Source organism: Rattus norvegicus, chromosome 17 (assembly GCF_036323735.1).
Source record: "Rattus norvegicus strain BN/NHsdMcwi chromosome 17, GRCr8, whole genome shotgun sequence".
In the NCBI taxonomy this organism is placed as follows: domain Eukaryota; kingdom Metazoa; phylum Chordata; class Mammalia; order Rodentia; family Muridae; genus Rattus; species Rattus norvegicus.
The window spans coordinates 858,518-878,671 of NC_086035.1; the positions used below are offsets into that span (position 1 = coordinate 858,518).

A 20,154-nucleotide genomic window follows, 5' to 3' on the forward strand; every position below is an offset into this window, starting at 1 on the left:
CAGTCATCTTCCCAGCCCCGAATTAATGCCTTGTTTTTATATTATTTGAGGTAGGGTATTCCTATGTAGCCCTGATTGGCCAGGAGCTTACTAAGTGGACCAGGCCGATTTTAGACTCACAGAGTTCCTCTTGCCTCTGCCTCACAAGTGCTAGAATTAAAGATGTACTTTGTTGCTGTAATTTCCAACCCCAATAAGCCCATGGGAAAAACACACAATCCAGGCTGGAGAGGTTAAGAGCGCTGACTGCTCTTCCAGAGGTCCTGAGTTCAGTTCCCAGCAACAACCATGGTAGATCACAACCATCTTAAAGAGGGCAACCCCTCTTGAGGAAGCAGAATTAACATCAGAATACAAACATCAGGACAACCCACAACAGGACTTCATTATTTTGGCTAAGGTTTAACAATTTATGTTTTTAAATCTGCACATAAAAGTGCTGGGAAAGTTCATTTTGGTAGACAGCATTTTATTTTCCTTCATACCCTAGCTGCAGAATATTTTTCACCCAAGTCAGTCCTCCAAGATGTTTTCTATTGGAATTTTTCTTTTTAATTTTGGGAGCAAAGAACTGGACATATTGTTTATGTGAACATCTCAAAGCTATTTGTCACCTAGAAGGCACCTTTACCACTTGTATAAGCAGGATCAGAAAGTGAAGAAACTGTGCTAGACACAGAGAACTGGAGTCTGTATGTGCATGAGCACTGTGTCTGCCAAGGCCAGAAGTAGGTGTCAGATCCCCTGGACCAGGAGGCACAGAATATTGTGGGGTTCTGGGACTAGAATCTGGGGTGCTCTCAAGCCCCCATAGTTTCTAGTGGGTTTTTTGTCTTGTTATTAGGTGACCTGGCTTCAATATTATGCAGAGATTATTGTAGAAAAACACTTCCAGAAAATAAAGCTGATTACAAAAACAGGGCAGAGAGACTCAGCACTTAGGACGATTCCCAGCACCTATGTCAGGCTAGGTTCTTACAACTTCAGCTCTGGCTTCCTCAGAACCTGCACACATTTGATACACACACCTATGTACACAAAGACACATAGTTAAAAATTAGAAATAAATCTTAAGAACTGATTTTAACCTTCTCAAAGGTGTGTGTGTGTGCACGTGTGCACATGCATGAACATTTGGTTTTCTCATTCCACATTGTGTGTCCCAGGTATTGAACTCAGTCTTTTGGGCTTTACAACAAGTTATGCCATCTTACTGGCCCTCAAAGTCAGGGCTCTTGAAGTGTGATGCTTACATTTCGTCTGGGCCCTGTTTTGATGGAAATTTTAACTCCCCCCACCCCCCCGCCCCTCTCTCTTGCTTTTCATGAATACTGCACCAACAAAGGTAGTCAGATCCTTGGCTACTTTGTGCTTCTTTCTGATACTTTTACACAGTAAAACCTAATGTGTGAGTTGTGGCTCTTGGTTGTGTGTTTCTGCTTGTCCTTGGTTTAGTTTGCGGTGACAATCAGCTCTGACTGTAGATCACTTTGTTTACAACTGAAGCTCAGTCTGCTCTTCCTATGAAGAGAGGAGTTGATTTCTGGGTAGGCATAATACCAACTGTGATCTCCGGGTATTTTTTATTACGAATGCCAAGTGGTGGATATTTTTGGTAGTACCAAAATTTGTCTTTAAAAATTGAAGAACTTAAAATGTGATTCCTGAATTAATATTTACAATTAACTGATATAACAGCTATTCTTTTTGGTTTGTTTTGAGAGAGGGTCTTTAAAATAAATAGCTCTTGCTGCTTTCTAGGCATTTCTATGCCTACCTGGCAGGTTTGCATAGTTTATTCCATGAAGCATGAGGGAAATTTCATGAAATGCTAGTTTGAATTTGGGGCTCGGGGAAGGGCTTTTATGATATGTTTTGAGTTCATACAGGAAATCAAGTTGGGTGTTAGGGATGGATCCCAGAGCCTCTTGTATGATTGACAAGCTCTACCACAAAACTACAATATTACTCACATCTTTTTAAGTATTCTAATTTATTTTGATTTTCAAGCTAAGGGAGCCAGTGGTCCCATGCATATAATAATGTGTTTCAGTAATTTTTTTTATATATTTCTTCTTTTTTTTAGAAGAAATGTGTGTTTTTCCTTCGTGGAAATGGACCCTATATATTTGATAGCCTGAGGAGATAAGAAAAGGCCATCAGATCCCCTCAGTTGCAGTTTGACGATTGTGAGCCACCATGTGGGTGCTGGGAACACAGGTTCTCTGATCTTGAGCACTGAGCCATTGCTCTAGCTCTGTCTGGTTCTTTCTAGTTCTTAGTATTATTTATACCAGAGGAGCAGTTCTCTTAGAGGGTGCATTGTTCACCAGTCAGTAGATTTAGTCCCTCTGTCTGGAAAGCAGAGGAAAGCTGCCCTGGAATTAATTCTAGACCAGCATCACGCATGACTTCATGACTTCCCAGGTAGTTCACTTTTATCCCATTAAAATTCTGTTGGCAGCCTACTTTTCACAAAAGCAAAACATCTTGTTCCTGATGTCACTGGAATTTGTTGTTCCTTCAGGTTCTCATTTGAAAGTGAAATTACTCTCAGTTCTGCTGTGCAGTTTACGACATTGATCTTTTTATACCCAATCCATAATGCTTTAATATCATTTACAAATTTCGGATTCTGCAAAGCTCTCTATTTTAGGACCATCTCTGCTGAATCATTCTCTGAATTTTGCTCTTCTGTATGGATTATTCTATGGAATTAATGAATGTATCTGTTCAATAAGAATTTATCACACAATTGCAATGAGCAAGTATTTATTACTGAGGGGGAGGGGGCAGAGGACTGGAAGATTTATAATAGCGTGGCCCTCTCTCTGAACAGGGGGAGCAGTGGATTCTTAGTCATCTCAGAGAAGACAGCTAACAAGGACTTAACCACGTGGCTTTGTTCTCTTTAAAATATCAGTTTGAGACAGTTTTATGTTTGACGTGTCACTTGACAGTTCCCACATGATTTCAGTTATTTTCCCCAGTGTTTGGCAAAAAGGATCCATTTTAATGGTGTGTGTGTGTGTGTGTGTGTGTGTGTGTGTGTGTGTGTGTGTGTCTGTGTGTCTGTGTGTCTGTGTGATGTTTCATGTTTAAAAAAGTCATATTATGTTTTACTTTTGTTCTGATTTGATTTGACACAAGGGAATAGGGAATGGCTATTCATCAGATTGGCCTGTGGGTATGAGTGTGCGACTTCTTCTGGGCTAATGATTAATGTGGAAGAAAGCATCCCTTATCGTTGAACACAGAGCAGTAGATTAGTCATCCTAGTGAAGACAGGTAACAGCTGAATGGCTTCGGATCCCGCCTCCAGGCCCCCGCCTTGAGTTCCCTCAGTGATCTGTTATCTGGAAATGTAAGATGAAATAAGCCGTCCTCCCCAAGTTGCTCGTGGAAGAAGCCACAGATTATTAAATTGCTAAATATTTCAGTAACCACATTTGGTGTTTTGGGTGAAAAGCACCCCAACTTTCACATTCTTTTAGGGTGCTGAAGGAGAAGTGCTTTGACAAGAATGTGTGATGTAATTCAAATTATGTTCTTAACTCTATGAAAGATATTCTCAAACTGCATTTGGAGTTTATTGTTGAAGTACTAAGTAGCTTGTTGGAAGTGCCTCATAGGTGAGAGTGAATCATCCTAGGGTGCATTTCTTCCCCTTTTGGTATTGGAACATCAGCAAAGCTTAGTTTGTGAGGTAGGAACACAACTGAGTGTAGACTTCAGCTCCATGGTCAATGTGTTCTTATTTTAGATCACTGAATCTGAAAGGGCCTAAAGAACAAATTCAGGACACATTTGGATGCATTTTCCAGTTTCATCCTTGCCTTGGTTGCCAGGAGAACTGCAGCAGAGATCTCAGCAAGGGACCTGGGAAAGGTGTGACTGGTGCTGTCTGCATTGGATGCCTTGGGATGATGGGATACCTGGAAGTTAGAGCTGGATTTTCCAGAGTTCCCTTACTTCTTTCCTCCTTCCCTCCCTCCTGCCCTCCTGCCCTCCCCGCCTCCCTAATTAAAAAGTGTTTTTTGAGACAGAGTCTCATTATGTGTCCCTGGCTGGCCTGGAACTTGCTTTGTAGACCAGGCTAGCCTCAATTGTAGATCTGCCTGCCTCTTATTCCTGAGTGCTGGGGTTAAAGGTGTTTGCCACCACACTCAGCTATGTTACTTTAATTTAGTTCAAGCACACGCACACATGCAGGGGACAGTTATGCCCTGCCCTGAGGTCTTGGAGAATCAAACTCAGGCTGTCAGCCTTGGCAGCAGACTACAATCTTTTCTTATTTTCTCTCTAGAGCAGGAACTATTTGTTTATTCTGTCACTTTTCATTTAATTTTTGAGGCAGTTTTCAAGTGGCCAGGCTAGCTCCAGTTTTACTAGATAGATAGTCAAGAGTGATCTTGAACTTCTGATCCTTCTGCCACTGTCTGGGTGCTGTGATTTCAGATGTATTTCCTCAGGAGTTTTTCCTTAATTAAAACATTTTGATAATTTTTAAAATGAAGATGTGAGATAATTTGAGAAGTAACATTCTCTTGGACCCTCCACCTCATTAATTTTTTATCGTGAGAAAGAGTATGACTTATATAGCTCAGACTAGCCTCAAAATTATAATTCTCCTGCCTAAGACTGTCTAGTCCAGGGGTTGCAGGCATGTTTATTAAATTTTCTAATTGAAGCTTTGAGTTAAGGACTCCTACTTAGAATGATAATGGGGGCTGAAGTCCTTAGGCAGAAATGACTGGAAGGGGCTGCATCACCAAGGCCCATTCCAGTATGAGTGAATTTACTTATGTACACAGCAATCTGGAACACATGAACATAGCCTGCCAGCAGCTCAAATAAGTTGGAGAGTGTTCTTTCCAGGTGCCTCAGTTGGCCAAATCTCTTTTAGGCACCTCAGCTGGTTTCTTCTGCCAGGCAGCTTATCTGGGTTTAGTCTTCTTTGCAGCTTTGTTTGTGTGAGAGTCTTTGCAGCTTGGCTTCACTTTGTCTGAGATTTCTTTATTACTTCTTTATTACTCTTGTAGAGAGGGGTCTAGTGAATATGCTCAGTTTCGGGGACTTCCTGGGTTTTTGTTTGTTTGTTTGTTGTTGTCATTGTTTTGACACAGGGTTTCTCTGGAACTCTCGTTGTATATAGACAAGTCTGACTTCGAATTCAGAGATCTGCCTGCCTCTGCCTCGGAGTGCAGATGTATTAAAGATGTGAGCTTCACCAACTGTCTGCCTTTTACTTTCTTGTTTTTAAAAGCTTCCCTGCAGGATCTGATGTCCAATATGGATCCTGCAGGAAACTGTTACACAACAGTGCATTCCGGGGAAGGAGGGAGAGGGAAAAAACCAGTCTGCAGATTCTAGTCATTTGGGGCTGAAGAATCAGGTGTCATTAACAAGAAACCAGAGCCTCTGAAGAAAAACCTTTGGCTTTTGGAACAATCGATGCTGGTTAGCTAGGCTGAAGAATCAGCTGTGATTAATAAGAACAGCGTGTCTGAGGCTTATGAAGTCTTCTGTTAGGTGCATAAAGAATCAAGGTAAAGACGTGTAGGCAATAAGGACTTATTCTGTGGCTTTAAGGTTCTATTGACAGTTGTGTGAGGAACATCCAGAAGGCTGATGGGTAGACAGATCCTGACTGTGGTGAATGTGGTAAGACTGGAAGAATCAAACCATTGCCAAGGTGCAATGCCAGGAATGGGTCTCCATGGAGACTCAGCAGATACAGAGTCAAGTTCCATTTCCAGGAACTCATTGTTCTCAGCTAAATGGAGCGTGTGTGAGGGTCTGAAGCCAACCTTAAGTCTATTTTCTAACAAGCAGATAACTCTGTTAGGAACTCTTGGGACTACTGTAAGATGGACGCCTCCTGTGTTTAACCTCTCAGGACTGTGGTGGGCCGTGTGTCATACATAGCCCTGTATGAAGTCATGTAGCCAGCGAGGAGGGGACGTCTTCTACTGACCGAAGCCTTGCACGGTACCTTGTTTCTTCAGAAGAGTTCATTCTTTTTTAGTACAGGGAAAATAAACTTGTTACTGCTCACCCTGTCAGTTGTGTAATTGAACAAAGCTGAAGCTTTCTCCTGGGATCTGGATTCAGAGACTGAAGCCTTGACTTGGGAAGCATGAGAGATAATTTTTTTCCTTAGCCTACTGAATATTGGTTGGCAGCTTTAGAATTTACTGGATTAATTAGTTCTTCTCATCTTACCTAGCCCTTTAAGCCTGTTCTCTGGACTAAGGGTGCAGTTACTATTCTGGGTTCTTAACATAGTAATGTGTGTCAGCTTTCTGGTCACACTTGATGGTACTGCCTGAGAACCACTGAAAAAAGATAAAACCAACCTTAGTAATTTAGAAATATTTGCCTTTTTCAGGGACAAGTCTGAGCAACAGTGGGGACAAGAGTTGGAAGTTACAAAGCCTTAACAACTTGATATCAGAGTAAAGAGAGCTTATGGATAGCTCAGTGGTAGAGCACTTGTTTAGCATGCTCAAGACTCCGGGTCCAATCCCCAGTACCAAATACATACAATTTTCATGTTTCCTCTTTTAAAAATTAATTACCCTTATTTGTTGTGCATCTGTGTGTGGGTGGGTGTTACGCATACCACAAGCCCTTGGATCTGGTATTATTTGAATATATGGCTTCTTGGGTGTTGCTGGGTGTCAGGAGATCTTCACAATTCAGGTGTCAGGAGATGTTTCACATGGGCTATCCCCATATTGTCATATCAACTTGAGAAATATACAGAACGTTTGTTTGTTTGTTTGTTTGTTTGTTTGTTTGTTTGAGACAGGGTTTCTCTGTGTAGCCCAGGCTGACCTGGAACTTTGATCTAGCTGCCTCTGCCTCCCAAGTGCTGGGATTAAAGGTGTGCACTACCACTGCCCAGCATATATAGAGTTTTTTTTCCTCAAAAAAAAAAAAAAATCAAAGCATGCATAGTCTGTCTTAGGAAGCTTTGACTTCCCGGTTCCTGTGGAGCTGATGCAGCACAGAGGCTGTGGCAGGGAGCTAAATAACACTACAGGGAAATCAGTTGTAATTAAGTGACCTGTAAGTAAAGGTGCAGGTGCCTGGCGGAGCAGCACAGCTTGGCCATGTAGACTGATGATACAGGGCTCCCCACTTGCTCACTCTGCTGGGTATCGTGTTCTCAAGACACAAGCTTGGGGGGAAGCTCACTTGCGTGGATTTCACTGCCCCTAACCCACCTTGTCCTCTTAAACAAAAAAATCTTGCATATCATCTCATCCAAAATAGGCAGTTTGGTGTGGAATTCACTTCCCTGCGCTACTTAATTACTTCCCACCAGGCATTCACAGAAGTCATGCTGAGATGCAATAATGAGAAAGGAGAGAAATGAGCTGAGCTGAGGGCAAGCACAGTCAGTAATGCTTGCCCAGCATGCACAAAGCCTTGAATTCTATCCTGAGCACTGCAACAGCCAGTTAAGGTGGTGCATGCCTTTACTCAGCACCGGGAAGTTAGAGACGAACCTCAGAATCCAAGGTCAGGCTGAGACCCCGTGTCAAAGAACAGAGAGGCTTTTCCTCAGTCCTTGCTGTGTCTGCACATGTTCCACCCCTGAGTCACTTCTAACAGAATAGGCTAGTTCTATGGGGTCAGAGCTTGGAATTACCCAGATGTCACAGCCAAATGACATTGCAGTTGCTTTGTCTCTCTTGAGGCTTTTTGCTGTTACCTCATTTGTTAGGTCTGGGGCTGCCCTGAGGAGTCAGCCTTGGCCACCCGTTCTTAGTAGGGGCATAAACCAGGCATAGTGAAAAACATGAAAATAAATTGATTTAATGTGGCCACATCGAGACGAGATGCAGTGCCCATCCCGAGTTCTAGGGTTCTGATGGGGAAGTTGGGTTTAAACAGGTGTCGGAGTTGCCATAGTGGTGCACACCTTCAGTTCCAGCACTCTGGAAGCAGAAGCAGGTGGATCTATGGAAGTTCCAGACTAGGCAACCCTGGTTGAGGTATGGTCCCACCTATCATCGGCCAGGCTCCAATACCTCCCAGAAGACAGTTTGATTATCAGAGAGTTCCTCCTGGCTGTCACCAGACTTCAGTGTTTCCCTTTTCTCAACGTGGAATATCTGGGGAAATCCCAATTTCTTGGAATATATAGTCTGATAGCCAAAGGGAGGGGCACAGTGTCCCTAGACTATTTCCATTCCTGCCAAGATTGTGACCCTCCCTATGGTGAAGTGGGGGTGACTGCTGGACACTGAGAAGTTCGAGAGTCTAGTGCTTAGACCAGGATGGACTCTGTTAGGGTTTCCTTTTGTTCAGTTTGTCTTTCCTTCAGGTCATTAAACAGCTGATGGCTGAGTGCCTGTTGTGAATCTGTGCCAGGTGATTTTGAATAGGTTTGGCCCTCATCGACTCATGTGTTTGAATGCTTGGCTCAGGGATTTGCATTATTAGGAGGTGTGGCCTTGTTAGAGTGGGTGTGGCTTTGTTGAAGGAATTGTGTCACTGTGGGGGCAGGCTTTGAGGTCTCATACATAAGCTCAAGCTACTCCCAATGTGGAATCAGAGTCTCCTCCTGGCTGCCTGAAAAAGTCCCCTTCTGCTGCCTTCAGATCAAGGTGTAGAACTTGCTCCTCCAGCACCACGTCTGTTGGTACACTGCCATACTTAATAGTGGACTGACCCTCTGAAACTAAGCCAGCTCCAATCAAATGGGTTTTTTTGTTTTGTTTTGTTTTTATAAGAGTTGCTTTGGTCATGGTGTCTCTTCACAACAATGGGAATCCTAACTAAGACATACAGAATATGTCTAAAGAAAGCTATGAGGCTTAGTGCTGGGGAGTCAAGACTCATGCCACTCAGGCCTCCACAAGGCTGTGGGTCTCTCACTTCTCAACAGTTATAAGTTAGAACTGAGAGACCTGTTGCTTATAAGCCTGCTGCTATGCACTAGAGCTGCCAACAAGCAGAGTAGGCACAGGCACCATCTCAGCAGAGAGCCATGCTGGACAGTTTCAAAAGTGGAGTTTTAAGGAGCAAAGCCCGTATAGATGGAGCTCTATGGCAAGTCATCAGCAGAGCCACTTTGTCTCCGTATTTTTAATCTAGTTTACCTTTCAGATAGTAAATAGGTACATATATAAATGTGGCTAACATGTCAGGAAGAGCAGATAGTCCTCAGGAAAAATGGTTTAGAAGCTCTGGGAGTGTAGCATGGACTAGGTCCTAGCCGAGTATCAGTGCTGTCCCCTATCCACCGCTGCCCAGAGAACAGTTGGCTTCTTTAAACTTTCCTTTTCGAGACCTCAGCACCACAGTTCCTGCCTTATAAATTTTATTACTACTATTATTTTGAGTAAACAGTTTTGACTGAAAATAGGTAAAAATGTTATTTTTATTTTGAGACAGGTCTCTATTTTTGTAGCTCTGACTGTCCTGGAACCAGACTGGCTTCATACTCAGAGAGATCCACCTGCCTCTGCCTCCCAAGAGCTGGGATTAAGAGTACAGGGGCTGGGGATTTAGCTCAGTGGTAGAGCGCTTACCTAGGAAGCGCAAGGCCCTGGGTTCGGTCCCCAGCTCCGAAAAAAAGAACCAAAAAAAAAAAAAAAAAAGAGTACATACCACCACACCTGGCGGATAAAAATACTGAAATATCTTAAAATTACTGTGTTTTCTGGTAAATCTTTGTATCAGGGCATTTGTAGCCTAGGCTAGCCTTGGACTTAGCTGAGGATAACCCTAAACTTCTAATTCTACCTATGCTGTCCATAGGTGCTGGGATTATAGGTTTATATCTCACACCAGTTTTAGGTAGTTCTGGAGAGCCAGCCCCTGACTTCCTGCATCCCAAGCTCATTTTCTTTTCTAATTTTAGGTTGCAATATAATCTTAAGGTAATTATGTTAAGATTACTCTTCATTGTGTTTAATATAGAACACTTTGTTAGTACTTCTTCACCAGTCCAAAGTAGTGAAGATTCTTTTAGTTTTTTCAGTTTAATTTTTTTAGTTTATGTGTATGTGTGTGTGTTTGTTTGGTACTTCCCATATTCATGTGGGTATCCTTGAAGGCGGGAAGAGGACATTAGATTCCCTGGAACTGGTGTTGCAAGTGGTTATGTCCCACCTGATGTGGCTGCTGGGAACCAAACTCAGTTCCTCTGCAAGAGCAGTGCATCTCTTTTATTTATTTATTTATTTATTTATTTATTTATTTATTTATTTATTTATTATATATAAGTACACTGTAGTTGTCTTCAGACACACCAGAAGAGGGCATTGGATCTCATTACAGATGGTGGTTGCTGGGATTGAACTCAGGACCTCTGAAAGAGTAGTCAGTGCTCTTAACTGCTGAGCCACCTCTCCAGCCCCAGAAGTACAGTTCTTTTTAAGATTTTATTTTATTGTATATGAGTACACTGTAGCTGCCTTCAGACACACCAGAAGAGGGCATCAGATCTTATTACAGATGGTTGTGAGCCACCATGTGGTTGCTGGAATTTGAACTCAGGACCTCAGGAAGAGCAGTCAGTGCTCTTAACCACTGAGCCATCTCTCCAGCCCCCAAAAGTACAGTTCTTAACTGATGAACTGACTCTCCATCCCCTGAGATTCCTTCTTAAGCTATCTGTTTACCTCTGGCTCCTTTAAATACAGCTTACATACAATCAATCAAGTTTGAGTTTATCAAGCATATATACTCATGAGCCACTGCCCTGAACTTTCTTTCCATGGGGTTCCTTGTCCCATACCCACTCCATGAGCACGTCAATTTCTGTCTGGGCCAGTTTTGCCTGCAGTTGAACTTTTGTGTACAGAAGCTTGCAGTGCGAGCTTCTCTGCTTGAGCTCAAAGGTGTAGGTGTTTGTCTGAGCATCATGCACTTGCTCTCTTTGGTTGGAATAGTGTTCCACTGGGGAGTCTGCTCTCTTACTGATGGTCTCGGATTGCTTCCAGTTGTTGTCTATGATAAAGGTGCTGTGAATATTTTGTAGACACTTGGAACTTCTCTTGGGTATATATGTAGAGGTCAAAGTGAAAGTTAACTTGGAAGAAATTGCTGGGGTTGGGGATTTAGCTCAGTGGTAGAGCGCTTGCCTAGGAAGCGCAAGTCCCTGGGTTCGGTCCCCAGCTCCGAAAAAGAAAAGAACCAAAAAAAAAAAAAAAAAAAAAAAGAAAGAAAGAAATTGCCAACCATTTCTGTGGGGTTTTGTGTGTATCTGTGTGTGCACTTGTGTATAGCTGAGCCTGAAGGTGGGTGTAGAGGCCAGAGTCAATGTTGGGTGTCTTCTTGACTCACTTGCAGTTTCCACCCTCACACTAGCATATGGGGCTCTAAGGTATGGAGGCGTCTTTCCTGCGTCTCCCTCTTTGTTAGGGGTTGGTTAGGTTAGGTTAGGAGTTAGCTTAGGTTAGGTTAGGAGTTAGGTTAGGTTAGGTTAGGTTAGGAGTTAGCTTAGGTTAGGTTAGGAGTTAGGTTAGGTTAGGTTAGGTTAGGTTAGGTTAGGTTTGGTTCAAGAGTGTTTTAGTTTGCCTCTCTATTGCTATGATAAGACCATGACCCAAAGCAGCTTGGGGAGGAGGAAAAGGTTTATTTCACTTACATGTCACAGTGCACCATCCGTAGGGATGACCTACGGCGAGATCTGAAATAGGAATTGAAACAGAGACCACAGAGGGACTTACTTCATGAAGGGGCTTGCTCAGCCACCCTTTTACACAGACCAGGGATGGCACCCTCAGGGGTGGGGAGCTTCCACATTCATCAGCGGTTTAAAGAAATGTCTCAGATACCTTAGGCCAATCCGACTGGGACAGTTCTTCAGTTGAGGTCTTTCTGCCCAAGTGATTCCAGGTTTATGTCAAGTTGACTGAGAAAGGCACGGAGTTGGATTATCCTTCTGGTAAAGGGGACTTGGGAGGACCGAAGCAAAACTAAACCAGTCCAAGGAAAACAAAGGAGTGTGTGTGTGTGTGTGTGTGTGTGTGTGTGTGTGTGTGTGTGTGTGCGTGTGGTGTGTGCTATGAGGAGAAAGTGGATCCAAGATCAGTCAACATTATCAAGTTAGGTTAAGAAACACTGTGTTCTTTGCAATTTGGGTTAGGGCAGGTGTTTGGAAAGTCCCAAGGACATTGTTGGGTAAGGGGCTTCTTAAAATTCCACAGAATAATGAGCCTGATTAATCTATGACCTACGGGACATGGCTATAGTCAATCAGCTTTAGGTCTGAGCCCAGGGAGGCGTTCTTTCCCTGCCTGCAGTTTTCCTTTGAAGCCTTTGTTACCTGGAAGTCTTGTCTGCAGGAGGGTCAGGCTCCCACTTTGACACTTTTTCTGTGTTAACAGACATTAATATTATTTTATGGTTCTTAGGAGTATAGGCATATACTCATGGCTCTATTTCTTTCCCAACAAGTAGTAGTATTTCTAATTTTAGCCATTCTAGTGGACGGGAAGTGCTACTTCACTGTATTTTGCATTGCATCAGAGTAATTTGCATTGCTCTGATTTTGAGTACTTCTTTTTCACGAGCTACAGGCCATTTATTTTCTTTTGTTAACTATCTTCAAGTCTTTTGTCCCAGTTTTCATTTAAAAAAAATAATGTTGATGCATTAATCTGTGTGCGCCACAGAAGAAAAGCATCACAATATTAGCATGGTGATGTTTTTTAAATCACTGAATTTTCCTAAAGGAAAATTATTAGAATGGCCTAGAATTCTGACTTGTCCAAATCGTTGTTTTGAGAGACTTTAAACATAGGAGATAAAGTATAATTAAAACCTTTCTTCTAATAAGGAAAGGCTCAGCTTTCTAGTCTGTGGGTGCAAACTCTTATAGAGCTGGTGACTGAATGTGGGGGGTTAGCAAAAAAAAAAAAAGATAGCAATAGTAAAACGTCTCTAAAATGTGCAGCGAGCAAATATTGATTCAAAGTCAAACCAGAGTGACTGTGAGGTGTTGCTGGTGGTCCTTGCTTATGTCTACTGCGCTTGCCTCTCCATGGGCAGCACTAACCAACACTGCAAGGAGCACCTCAGATTGCAGGGGTTTACTGCACACACAGTTCTCTTTTCTCCCAGAAACATTGTTTAATTATGGAAAGCAAAGACTTTTAGTAATATTTTCTGCTCCCACCCTCAGCACACGTGTCAAATTGTCTGTCGCTGGATGATTGTGTTCTGGTAGAATGTTTGACTTTAAAAATTGCCGACTTGGGTCTGTTCAACAAAAATCTTCGAATGAGTTTTGCCTTGAGATTGGGACAGCATTGGCAGTTTCTGAAATCACTTTGAACTTATGCCATTTGTACTATATATTTATATAAAATGGTGTGTGTTCTCAGCACCAAAGACTGTAGAATCAAAATGTTAATGAACTCCGAAGAAATCTTTCAGATTCTTTGTGCCCTGAAGTATCAAATTATTTGCCCCAAAATTCTTTTGTTTGAAGACAGGGTTTCTCTGTGTAAAGTCCTGGTTGTTCTGGAACTCTCTTTGCAGACCAGGCTGGCCTTAAAGTCACAGAGATCCAACTTCCTCTGCCCCCCCCTCCCCTCCAGTGCTGGGTTTTTTTAACATACCTTTAGGTATGCACCACTATCACCCCCACCAAAAATTTATTCTTTATGTGAATGTAAAGAAGCACATCCATCTTATTAATATGTAACTTGGGTTTAGTCTTGAATAGTGAAATTTACACGTATGCCGAAGAATTGCTTAAAATTACTTTTCCTCCAGATTTACCAGTATGTATTTATTTGATTTGCACTTATTTTATACACCCATGTTTTACCTAGGTTAATATGAAAAAAATTCTGTGAGAAAGGTGGTTTCCTGTGAGAAAGAGGGTCTGAAATGAAGTGTTTTTGTTTTTTTTTTTTGTTTTGTTTTTTTCAAAATGTTCCTTCAGGCAAATCTTTGTTTTGAAGTGAGGTAAGTATTGACTTCCATCCTTTTCCCCTCTGGAGTTATTATTACTTACATAGAAAAATAAGAATTTGTCAAAGTTCCTGGCTTATAACCCTAGATGAGCATCCATCTGCCTAAAGTGCCCAGTCTGTCTCTTCTGTGACTTATCCCTAGGTCAGCTCTGGCCACTGTGCCAATGGTCATGTGACCTGCCCACACGCCCTGTCTTGAGTCAGTGGCCTCAAACTAGAGAGATTTGCCAGACTCCAGGATTAAAGGTGTGCATCATCACAGCCAGTTTGTAGCTAGATGTTTATGGCTGTGATTAATACCATGACCAAAAGCCACTTGGCGAGAAAAGGTTCATTTTTTAGCTTAAAACTTCCGGTCAAACAAACTCATCACTAAGGTGCTCATTGGTTACTCAGCCTGCTTTCTTATTAACTGAAAACCATCTGCCAGAGGCAGCTCCTCAGTGTAGATTCTCTCTCTAGATAATATGTTTACATCAGTGACAAGCATGCCCAGCTTTTAGGACTGTTGTTGTTGTTTTGTTAACACTGCTTCTGAAAAATCATGAATAAAAGGCAGTTTAATAATACATTTACCCTTGCTCTGGTTATACTGAAAGCCAGTTTTCAATCAGAAGATCTGTAAAGCTGTCAGTAACTAAACAAACCTTTCATTTCAGCAAGCAGGTACAAAAGAGAGGGAACACAGAGATCAGGTTCGCTTTGTGCAAACTGTGATATTTTACATATAAGACTGTTGTTATTCATGGGATTGGTACCAATTGACTGGTAATTATAGAAAGGAGTTGGGAGGGGACTAAATAGGTAACCAGACTTAAATCCCAAACATGCTATCTGAAATACTAGTCTTGCTAGACTCTGTGTGAGTATGTGTGTGTGCGTGCATGCATGCATACTTGCATGCGTGCGTGCCTGCCTGCCTGCCTGCCTGCCTGCCTGTCTGTCTCTCTCTGTGTCACTGTGTTGGTAATGGAGTTCCAGGCCTTTACTGAAGAGCAGCAGCACTGGACCATGCTTTTGCTGGATACTAAGGTCTTGTTTGTACCTGAGACAAGGTCTTGTGTATCCCCAACTGGCCTGGCCTCAACGTTTTTGTAGCCAAGTATGCTCTTGAACTCCTGTTCCTCCTGATTCCACTTCTCAAGGGCTGGGATTACAGGTGTGGGATACCATGCCCAGTTTTCTCTGGTACTGGGGCTCAGACTCAGGCTTTTTGCACAGGCAAACAACATCTCACTGAAGTGCATCTACAGCTGAAAGTAGATATGGACTGGAATTTTTCACATAGCCAGAGAGCACTTTACACATGCTGGGTAGATCCAGTGAAGCTTCAGGGGCCCCTTCTTCAAAAGAGAAAAGATAGGGGGAGTCAACATTTTCTCTCAGTCAGTGGCATAACTTCAGAAGTCACATGACAAGGCTAAAGGAGGGGACAGTAAGAACTTAGAGGTAGTAGACTAGAGGTAGCAACTGGCTAGAGGTACAGACACATTGTCCATTGAGATTGAGTGGCTGGAGCTTTGTCCTTGGTTCTGTATGGGTAGATCTTGGTCAGTGGAAGCTGACACTGCATATACTATACTGAACAGGGGGAGTTGAGCACACCCAGGGTGACAGGGAAAAAGACTTCCTTTCTACCAGAGGAATATGTTTTCCCATGGTAAACTAATTCCAAGATGTTCTCCGTAAGTGTAAGACTGTCAGGATATGGCTCACCAGCACAGCCTTCACTTGACAATGCTTGCAGCTGTTGGTTGCAAGTTAACTGGTTTACTTCTCAGCCCTGAAGAAACCAGCAAACTTACAAAGCCCAGGGCTTTTTTGTTGTTGTTGCTAGAGACCCAATCTAGGACCATACTAGATGAGTACTATGTATACACACAGGCCCCAAAGGCTGTTATTAAAAGGTTGTGTGCATCCGTGTATGTTTGTGGGGTTAGAAGATTCTCAGGAATTAGTTCTTTCCATGGTGTGGATCCCAGGAATTGAATTCAAGTCATTAGGTTTGATAGCAAGTGCCTTTAGCCATTGAGACATCTTGCTACCCTACTTCTTTTAGTTTGTAATTAGAGTTATTTTTAAAAGTCATTCATTCATTCACTCATTCATCCATCCATCCATCCATCCCTGAGGCTGGGTGTGGTGGCACATACCTTTAATTCCAGTACTCAGGGAGGAAAAGGCAGACTGATCTGTGTGGGTTAAGGGCTAGCCTGGTCTATGTGTTAAGTTCCAGGACAGCCAGGGGTATGTAGACTGACACTGTCCAAAAACAAAACAAAACAAAACAAAGCAAGCAAGGAAACAAAAACCAAAATCTTGGAATTTCAGTGTGAAATCTTGGATTTCAGTATGTGGAGAGGACCCTCTTCAGGCAGCCTCATGAAGTACTTCACATCTCATTCAGGATTTAGCTTTGAATAAACATCATTAGCCTTCAAGTTTAGTTTTCAAAATGTTGCCATTTTGAATAGATGTAATCCAAAGTTCAAACGCTGTAAAAAAGGCATAAATCTGTTACCCTCCTTTGTTTCATGCTGGTCACCTACTCTAACTGTGTCCACTGCTGACCAGTTTTCTGACTTAGATATCAGTAGTTGCATGTGCACACGTTTTAAGGCACACCTTAAAGCCCTGTTGTAGGGGATAGGAAGATAGCTCCATGGGTATGGGAGCTTGCATGAAGCCCTGATGACTTTAGGTTGATCACTTGAACCCACAAGGTGGCAGGAGAGGAAGGACCCCAGAGAGTGGTACTCTGCCGCACACAATAATGGGGAAAAAAAAAAAAACAAACCTCAAACTTTAAAATGGCATTTCTGTAATGCTTGCAATAACATAATTGAAACTGGATCTGCTTGGTGAATTTAGAATATTCTTTGCATTTCCTTGACTGGCTTATTGTTTGTTGCTGTGAAAACTACTGTAAGGAATGCACCAGTTTACCAGTGATTTCTCTGATGGTGCTTTGATTCTAGAAAAGTCCTCCCCAGTATAGAAAGTATAGAAAGAATCCCTGCCCCATACTGGTGTGTGTGTGTGTGTGTGTGTGTGTGTGTGTGTGTGTGTGTGTGTGTTTTCATGATCTCATTCTGATACATCTGAAATTCTAGAATAAGGTTAGGGAATATGCAGGACTTTGGGGGTCATAATAATGTGTCATTTTTAGGAAAATTTGTCATTTTCATTTTCATTCAAGGGAAGGGCATTGGCAACTTTCCACTTCTCAGTGCTTTTCTGAAAGTTTGGGAAAATTTGGAGAGGAAATAAAGTACCATAGACTCAGAACCATATGAGAGTCAACAAAAGTGGGATCAACTCTCCTGTGAGTTAACTTTTTCCTTTGAGATTAAGAACATAGGCTGAAAACTGAATGGTTACTAAGAAGCTCATCAAATATTTTGCTTTTATACTATCCCTAAACCTTTAACATAGAAAATGACCTGAGTGCTACATGTTTTTAATTAAAAATGTGTGTGCCCTACCGGCTATGTGTGGGAAGGTCAGAGGATAACTTTGTAGAGTGGGTTCTGGGCATTAAACTCTGGTTCTCAGGCTTGCATCATTGAGAGGCAAGTACTTTTTAACCTGTTAAGTTAGCTTAGCCCCCTACTTATTGAGGAATACTCACAGTAGCTTAGGTTAACCTTGAGTTTTCTTTAGCTGAGACTGACCTTGAACTCTTGATCTTCCTTGCTCTACTCTGCTACCAAGTGCTGGAATTATGTTCTTGCCCAACTCCAGCATTGCAAATTACCTTGCGATTTCTAAACTCTGGTGCAAGAGCCCAGCTGCAGGACTGTCTGATAAGAGCAGTGACACTTCGTTGTGTGGGTTGGGGAGCTCCCCCTGGTGGCAGGCAGCGGTGGTGAAGGTGGGCGGGAGTCCCGAGTCTGTGGCGAAGGCTGGCGCTGGCCTGGACCCTAAATCCCTCGTCACGCGTGCCTGGGTTGTACCGGCTAGCCGGTTTTGAGCTGGCCCAGTGTACCCGGAGCAGCTGGCTGAATCGCTCGCTCCCTTTGCAAGATATTTGGTCTCTGGCCGCGCGTGCCTATATGTCTGGTTTCTTCCTTTGCAGGATAGTTGGTCCTAGCTGCGTGTGCTCGTGGGCCAGGTTTCTTTCCCTCTCCCTCTGCAGGGCAGCTGATCTCTGGTCGCGAGTACCCGTGGGCCTGGCTTCTTTTGCAGGACGCTGGCCCCTGGCCGCCTCGGGGACGTCCCAGAGTTTGGACTTCCGGGGTTGGCTCCCAGTCTGCTGCTTGTCACCCGCCAGGGCGTTTCCGTGCCCATGCATGGGCGCGGCCCTTTAAACTTCACTGTTTTTTAGACTTCGGGGGTGTGGTCACACATTCTTTCTTCTTCCCGTCGCGGTCACCCAAGACCTGCCGGGTACTTCTCTTGCCCTGCTTTCCAGATGCTTTGGAGTCATGAGACGGGAGGGCGCAGGGACCCCTCTGATGGCCGAGGTGATCCGAGGTGAGTGCATAGGAGGGCAGGACTTAGGATGGCTGGAGGAGTGACTTTGCTGCCCCAGGAGCCCAACTGGCCTCCCTTCTGGGTCCAGTGACTTTGGGGGATGAACCTTAGTGTGCTTGTGACCCCTGTGTCCTACACCCTTTCCACCCACGCTGTGTGGGAGCGGGTGAAATTCCCAGTCAAGCCGCAGATCAAAGGTCATTTGTGGTTGGAAAGGGCAAAGCCCTGTCACCCATTTGAATGCAGCTGCAAAGAAGTTTGTTGCATTTACTAGGAGATTCTCGCAGCCGTTCTAAGAGTGGAGGTACAGCTTGAAAAGTTTAAATTTCCATTTGAGAAAAAGGACATCTCAGCTCTGGTTGTTTCTTACCACTAACAAGTCTAAAAAGAATAAAAATATTTCAAAGGCTGTCCTTGATTTCTGCCACATTTTGGGTGTAGGTATCTAATTGATGTTAAGATGTTGCCTTTTTCTGGGGGTTGGTGGGAGTAAGGGTGGATGGAGCCTTTGAACATCACTTCCCTTCTTGCTGTACTCCTCAGCCTCTGACTGTATTCATGCAACACAGATTCCACCCCAGTCTGGCCTTGCCTCATTCACCTTGATTTTAAGCAGCATTTTGTAAGAAACACAAAGCAGTGATTCTAATTTTTTTCTTAAATACATATCCATGAGAATAGTTACATAGACATACCTTCTTGTGTTCTATAGTTGAAAACAGCAATATTGAAAGCATTCTTTGCTTTTTTACTTTAAAAGATAGTTTCCTGCTGCATGTATTTTCAGTGTGTTCTCATAAACTTGAATCATGGTTATAGGCTAGCCATCAGAGGTATGCCGAATTTCCTGACATTTCTTAGTCCAGTTGCTGCAGAAACCAAAGCAGTACCACCACATGAAATACCACCTACCACCATGGGAACTTACCAAGATTAAGGCAATTTCTTCTTTGAAGCTTTGCTTATTTATTGATACTCAGCAAAGAAACTTTTTGAAATTATACATTGTCACCTCTGCCATCTGAAACATTGGGCTGGGGGCACAACAAAATTAAACAAGCCATCCTTGAATTCATTGGAAAGGAGTTGGGTCTTGACCTGGGACACCTGTTTAAGAACTTGAAGAAAAGAACGTTGCCGTTTTCCATTTCAGATCGCCTTTGTTTTGCCATTCTCTACAGCAGACCAAAGAGTGCATCAAACGAGCATTATTTCAGCATAGATAACGAGCTAGAGTATGAGAAGTAAGTATTGCCCCTTGGAAGACTCGAACTTTTAAAATTCCCTCTCAAGGAATCTCTAGGTATGTGACCCAGCCTTGAAAAAATGTCTGTCTGATGAACACTTACAGCTAGGTGCTGTTTCAGATTCTTAGTAATAAAATAGATCTTTGAGGATACAAAGAACCTGCATTTAAACCCTGATTTGATATTCTAATAGTTTACACTGCAGAGCTGTATGAAATATGAATGTGTAAAATACTGGTTTTGCTGGTGGAAAATGTGTGCAAGAACAAGTTTTTTAAATTGAGGTTAGTTATTCCATACCTGGTGGGTGCGTGAGTGCGTGCGTGCGTGTATAGGAGTATGTTAGGGGAAGATAGCAGGATCTGGTGCAAGCTAGCTGAGCTCTCCACTAATGAGGCGTACAACTCTAGCTCACTGTTGCATAATTTAGTAGGTATTGTTTTCCAGAATATTCCTTCTGTTGGTATTAGTAGGGCAGAGCT

General features: G+C 42.9%; 1 protein-coding gene across 24 annotated transcripts in view; it reads left to right on the forward strand.

Annotated features, from left to right (window-relative positions):
• The window catches only part of Cdc14b (cell division cycle 14B), an 88,701-nt gene that overhangs the window by 8,246 nt on the left and 60,301 nt on the right, over nucleotides 1-20,154 (forward strand). For 17 of the 24 annotated variants that reach the window (XR_005495291.2, XR_005495292.2, XM_039095841.2 and 14 more), the window contains 1 exon segment: nucleotides 19,579-19,669. Coding sequence is in view for 21 of the 24 variants with exons in the window: in XM_039095841.2 (XP_038951769.1) it covers nucleotides 19,579-19,669 (91 nt within the window). In the remaining 3 variants the exon portion in view is untranslated. 24 annotated transcript variants of the gene reach the window in all.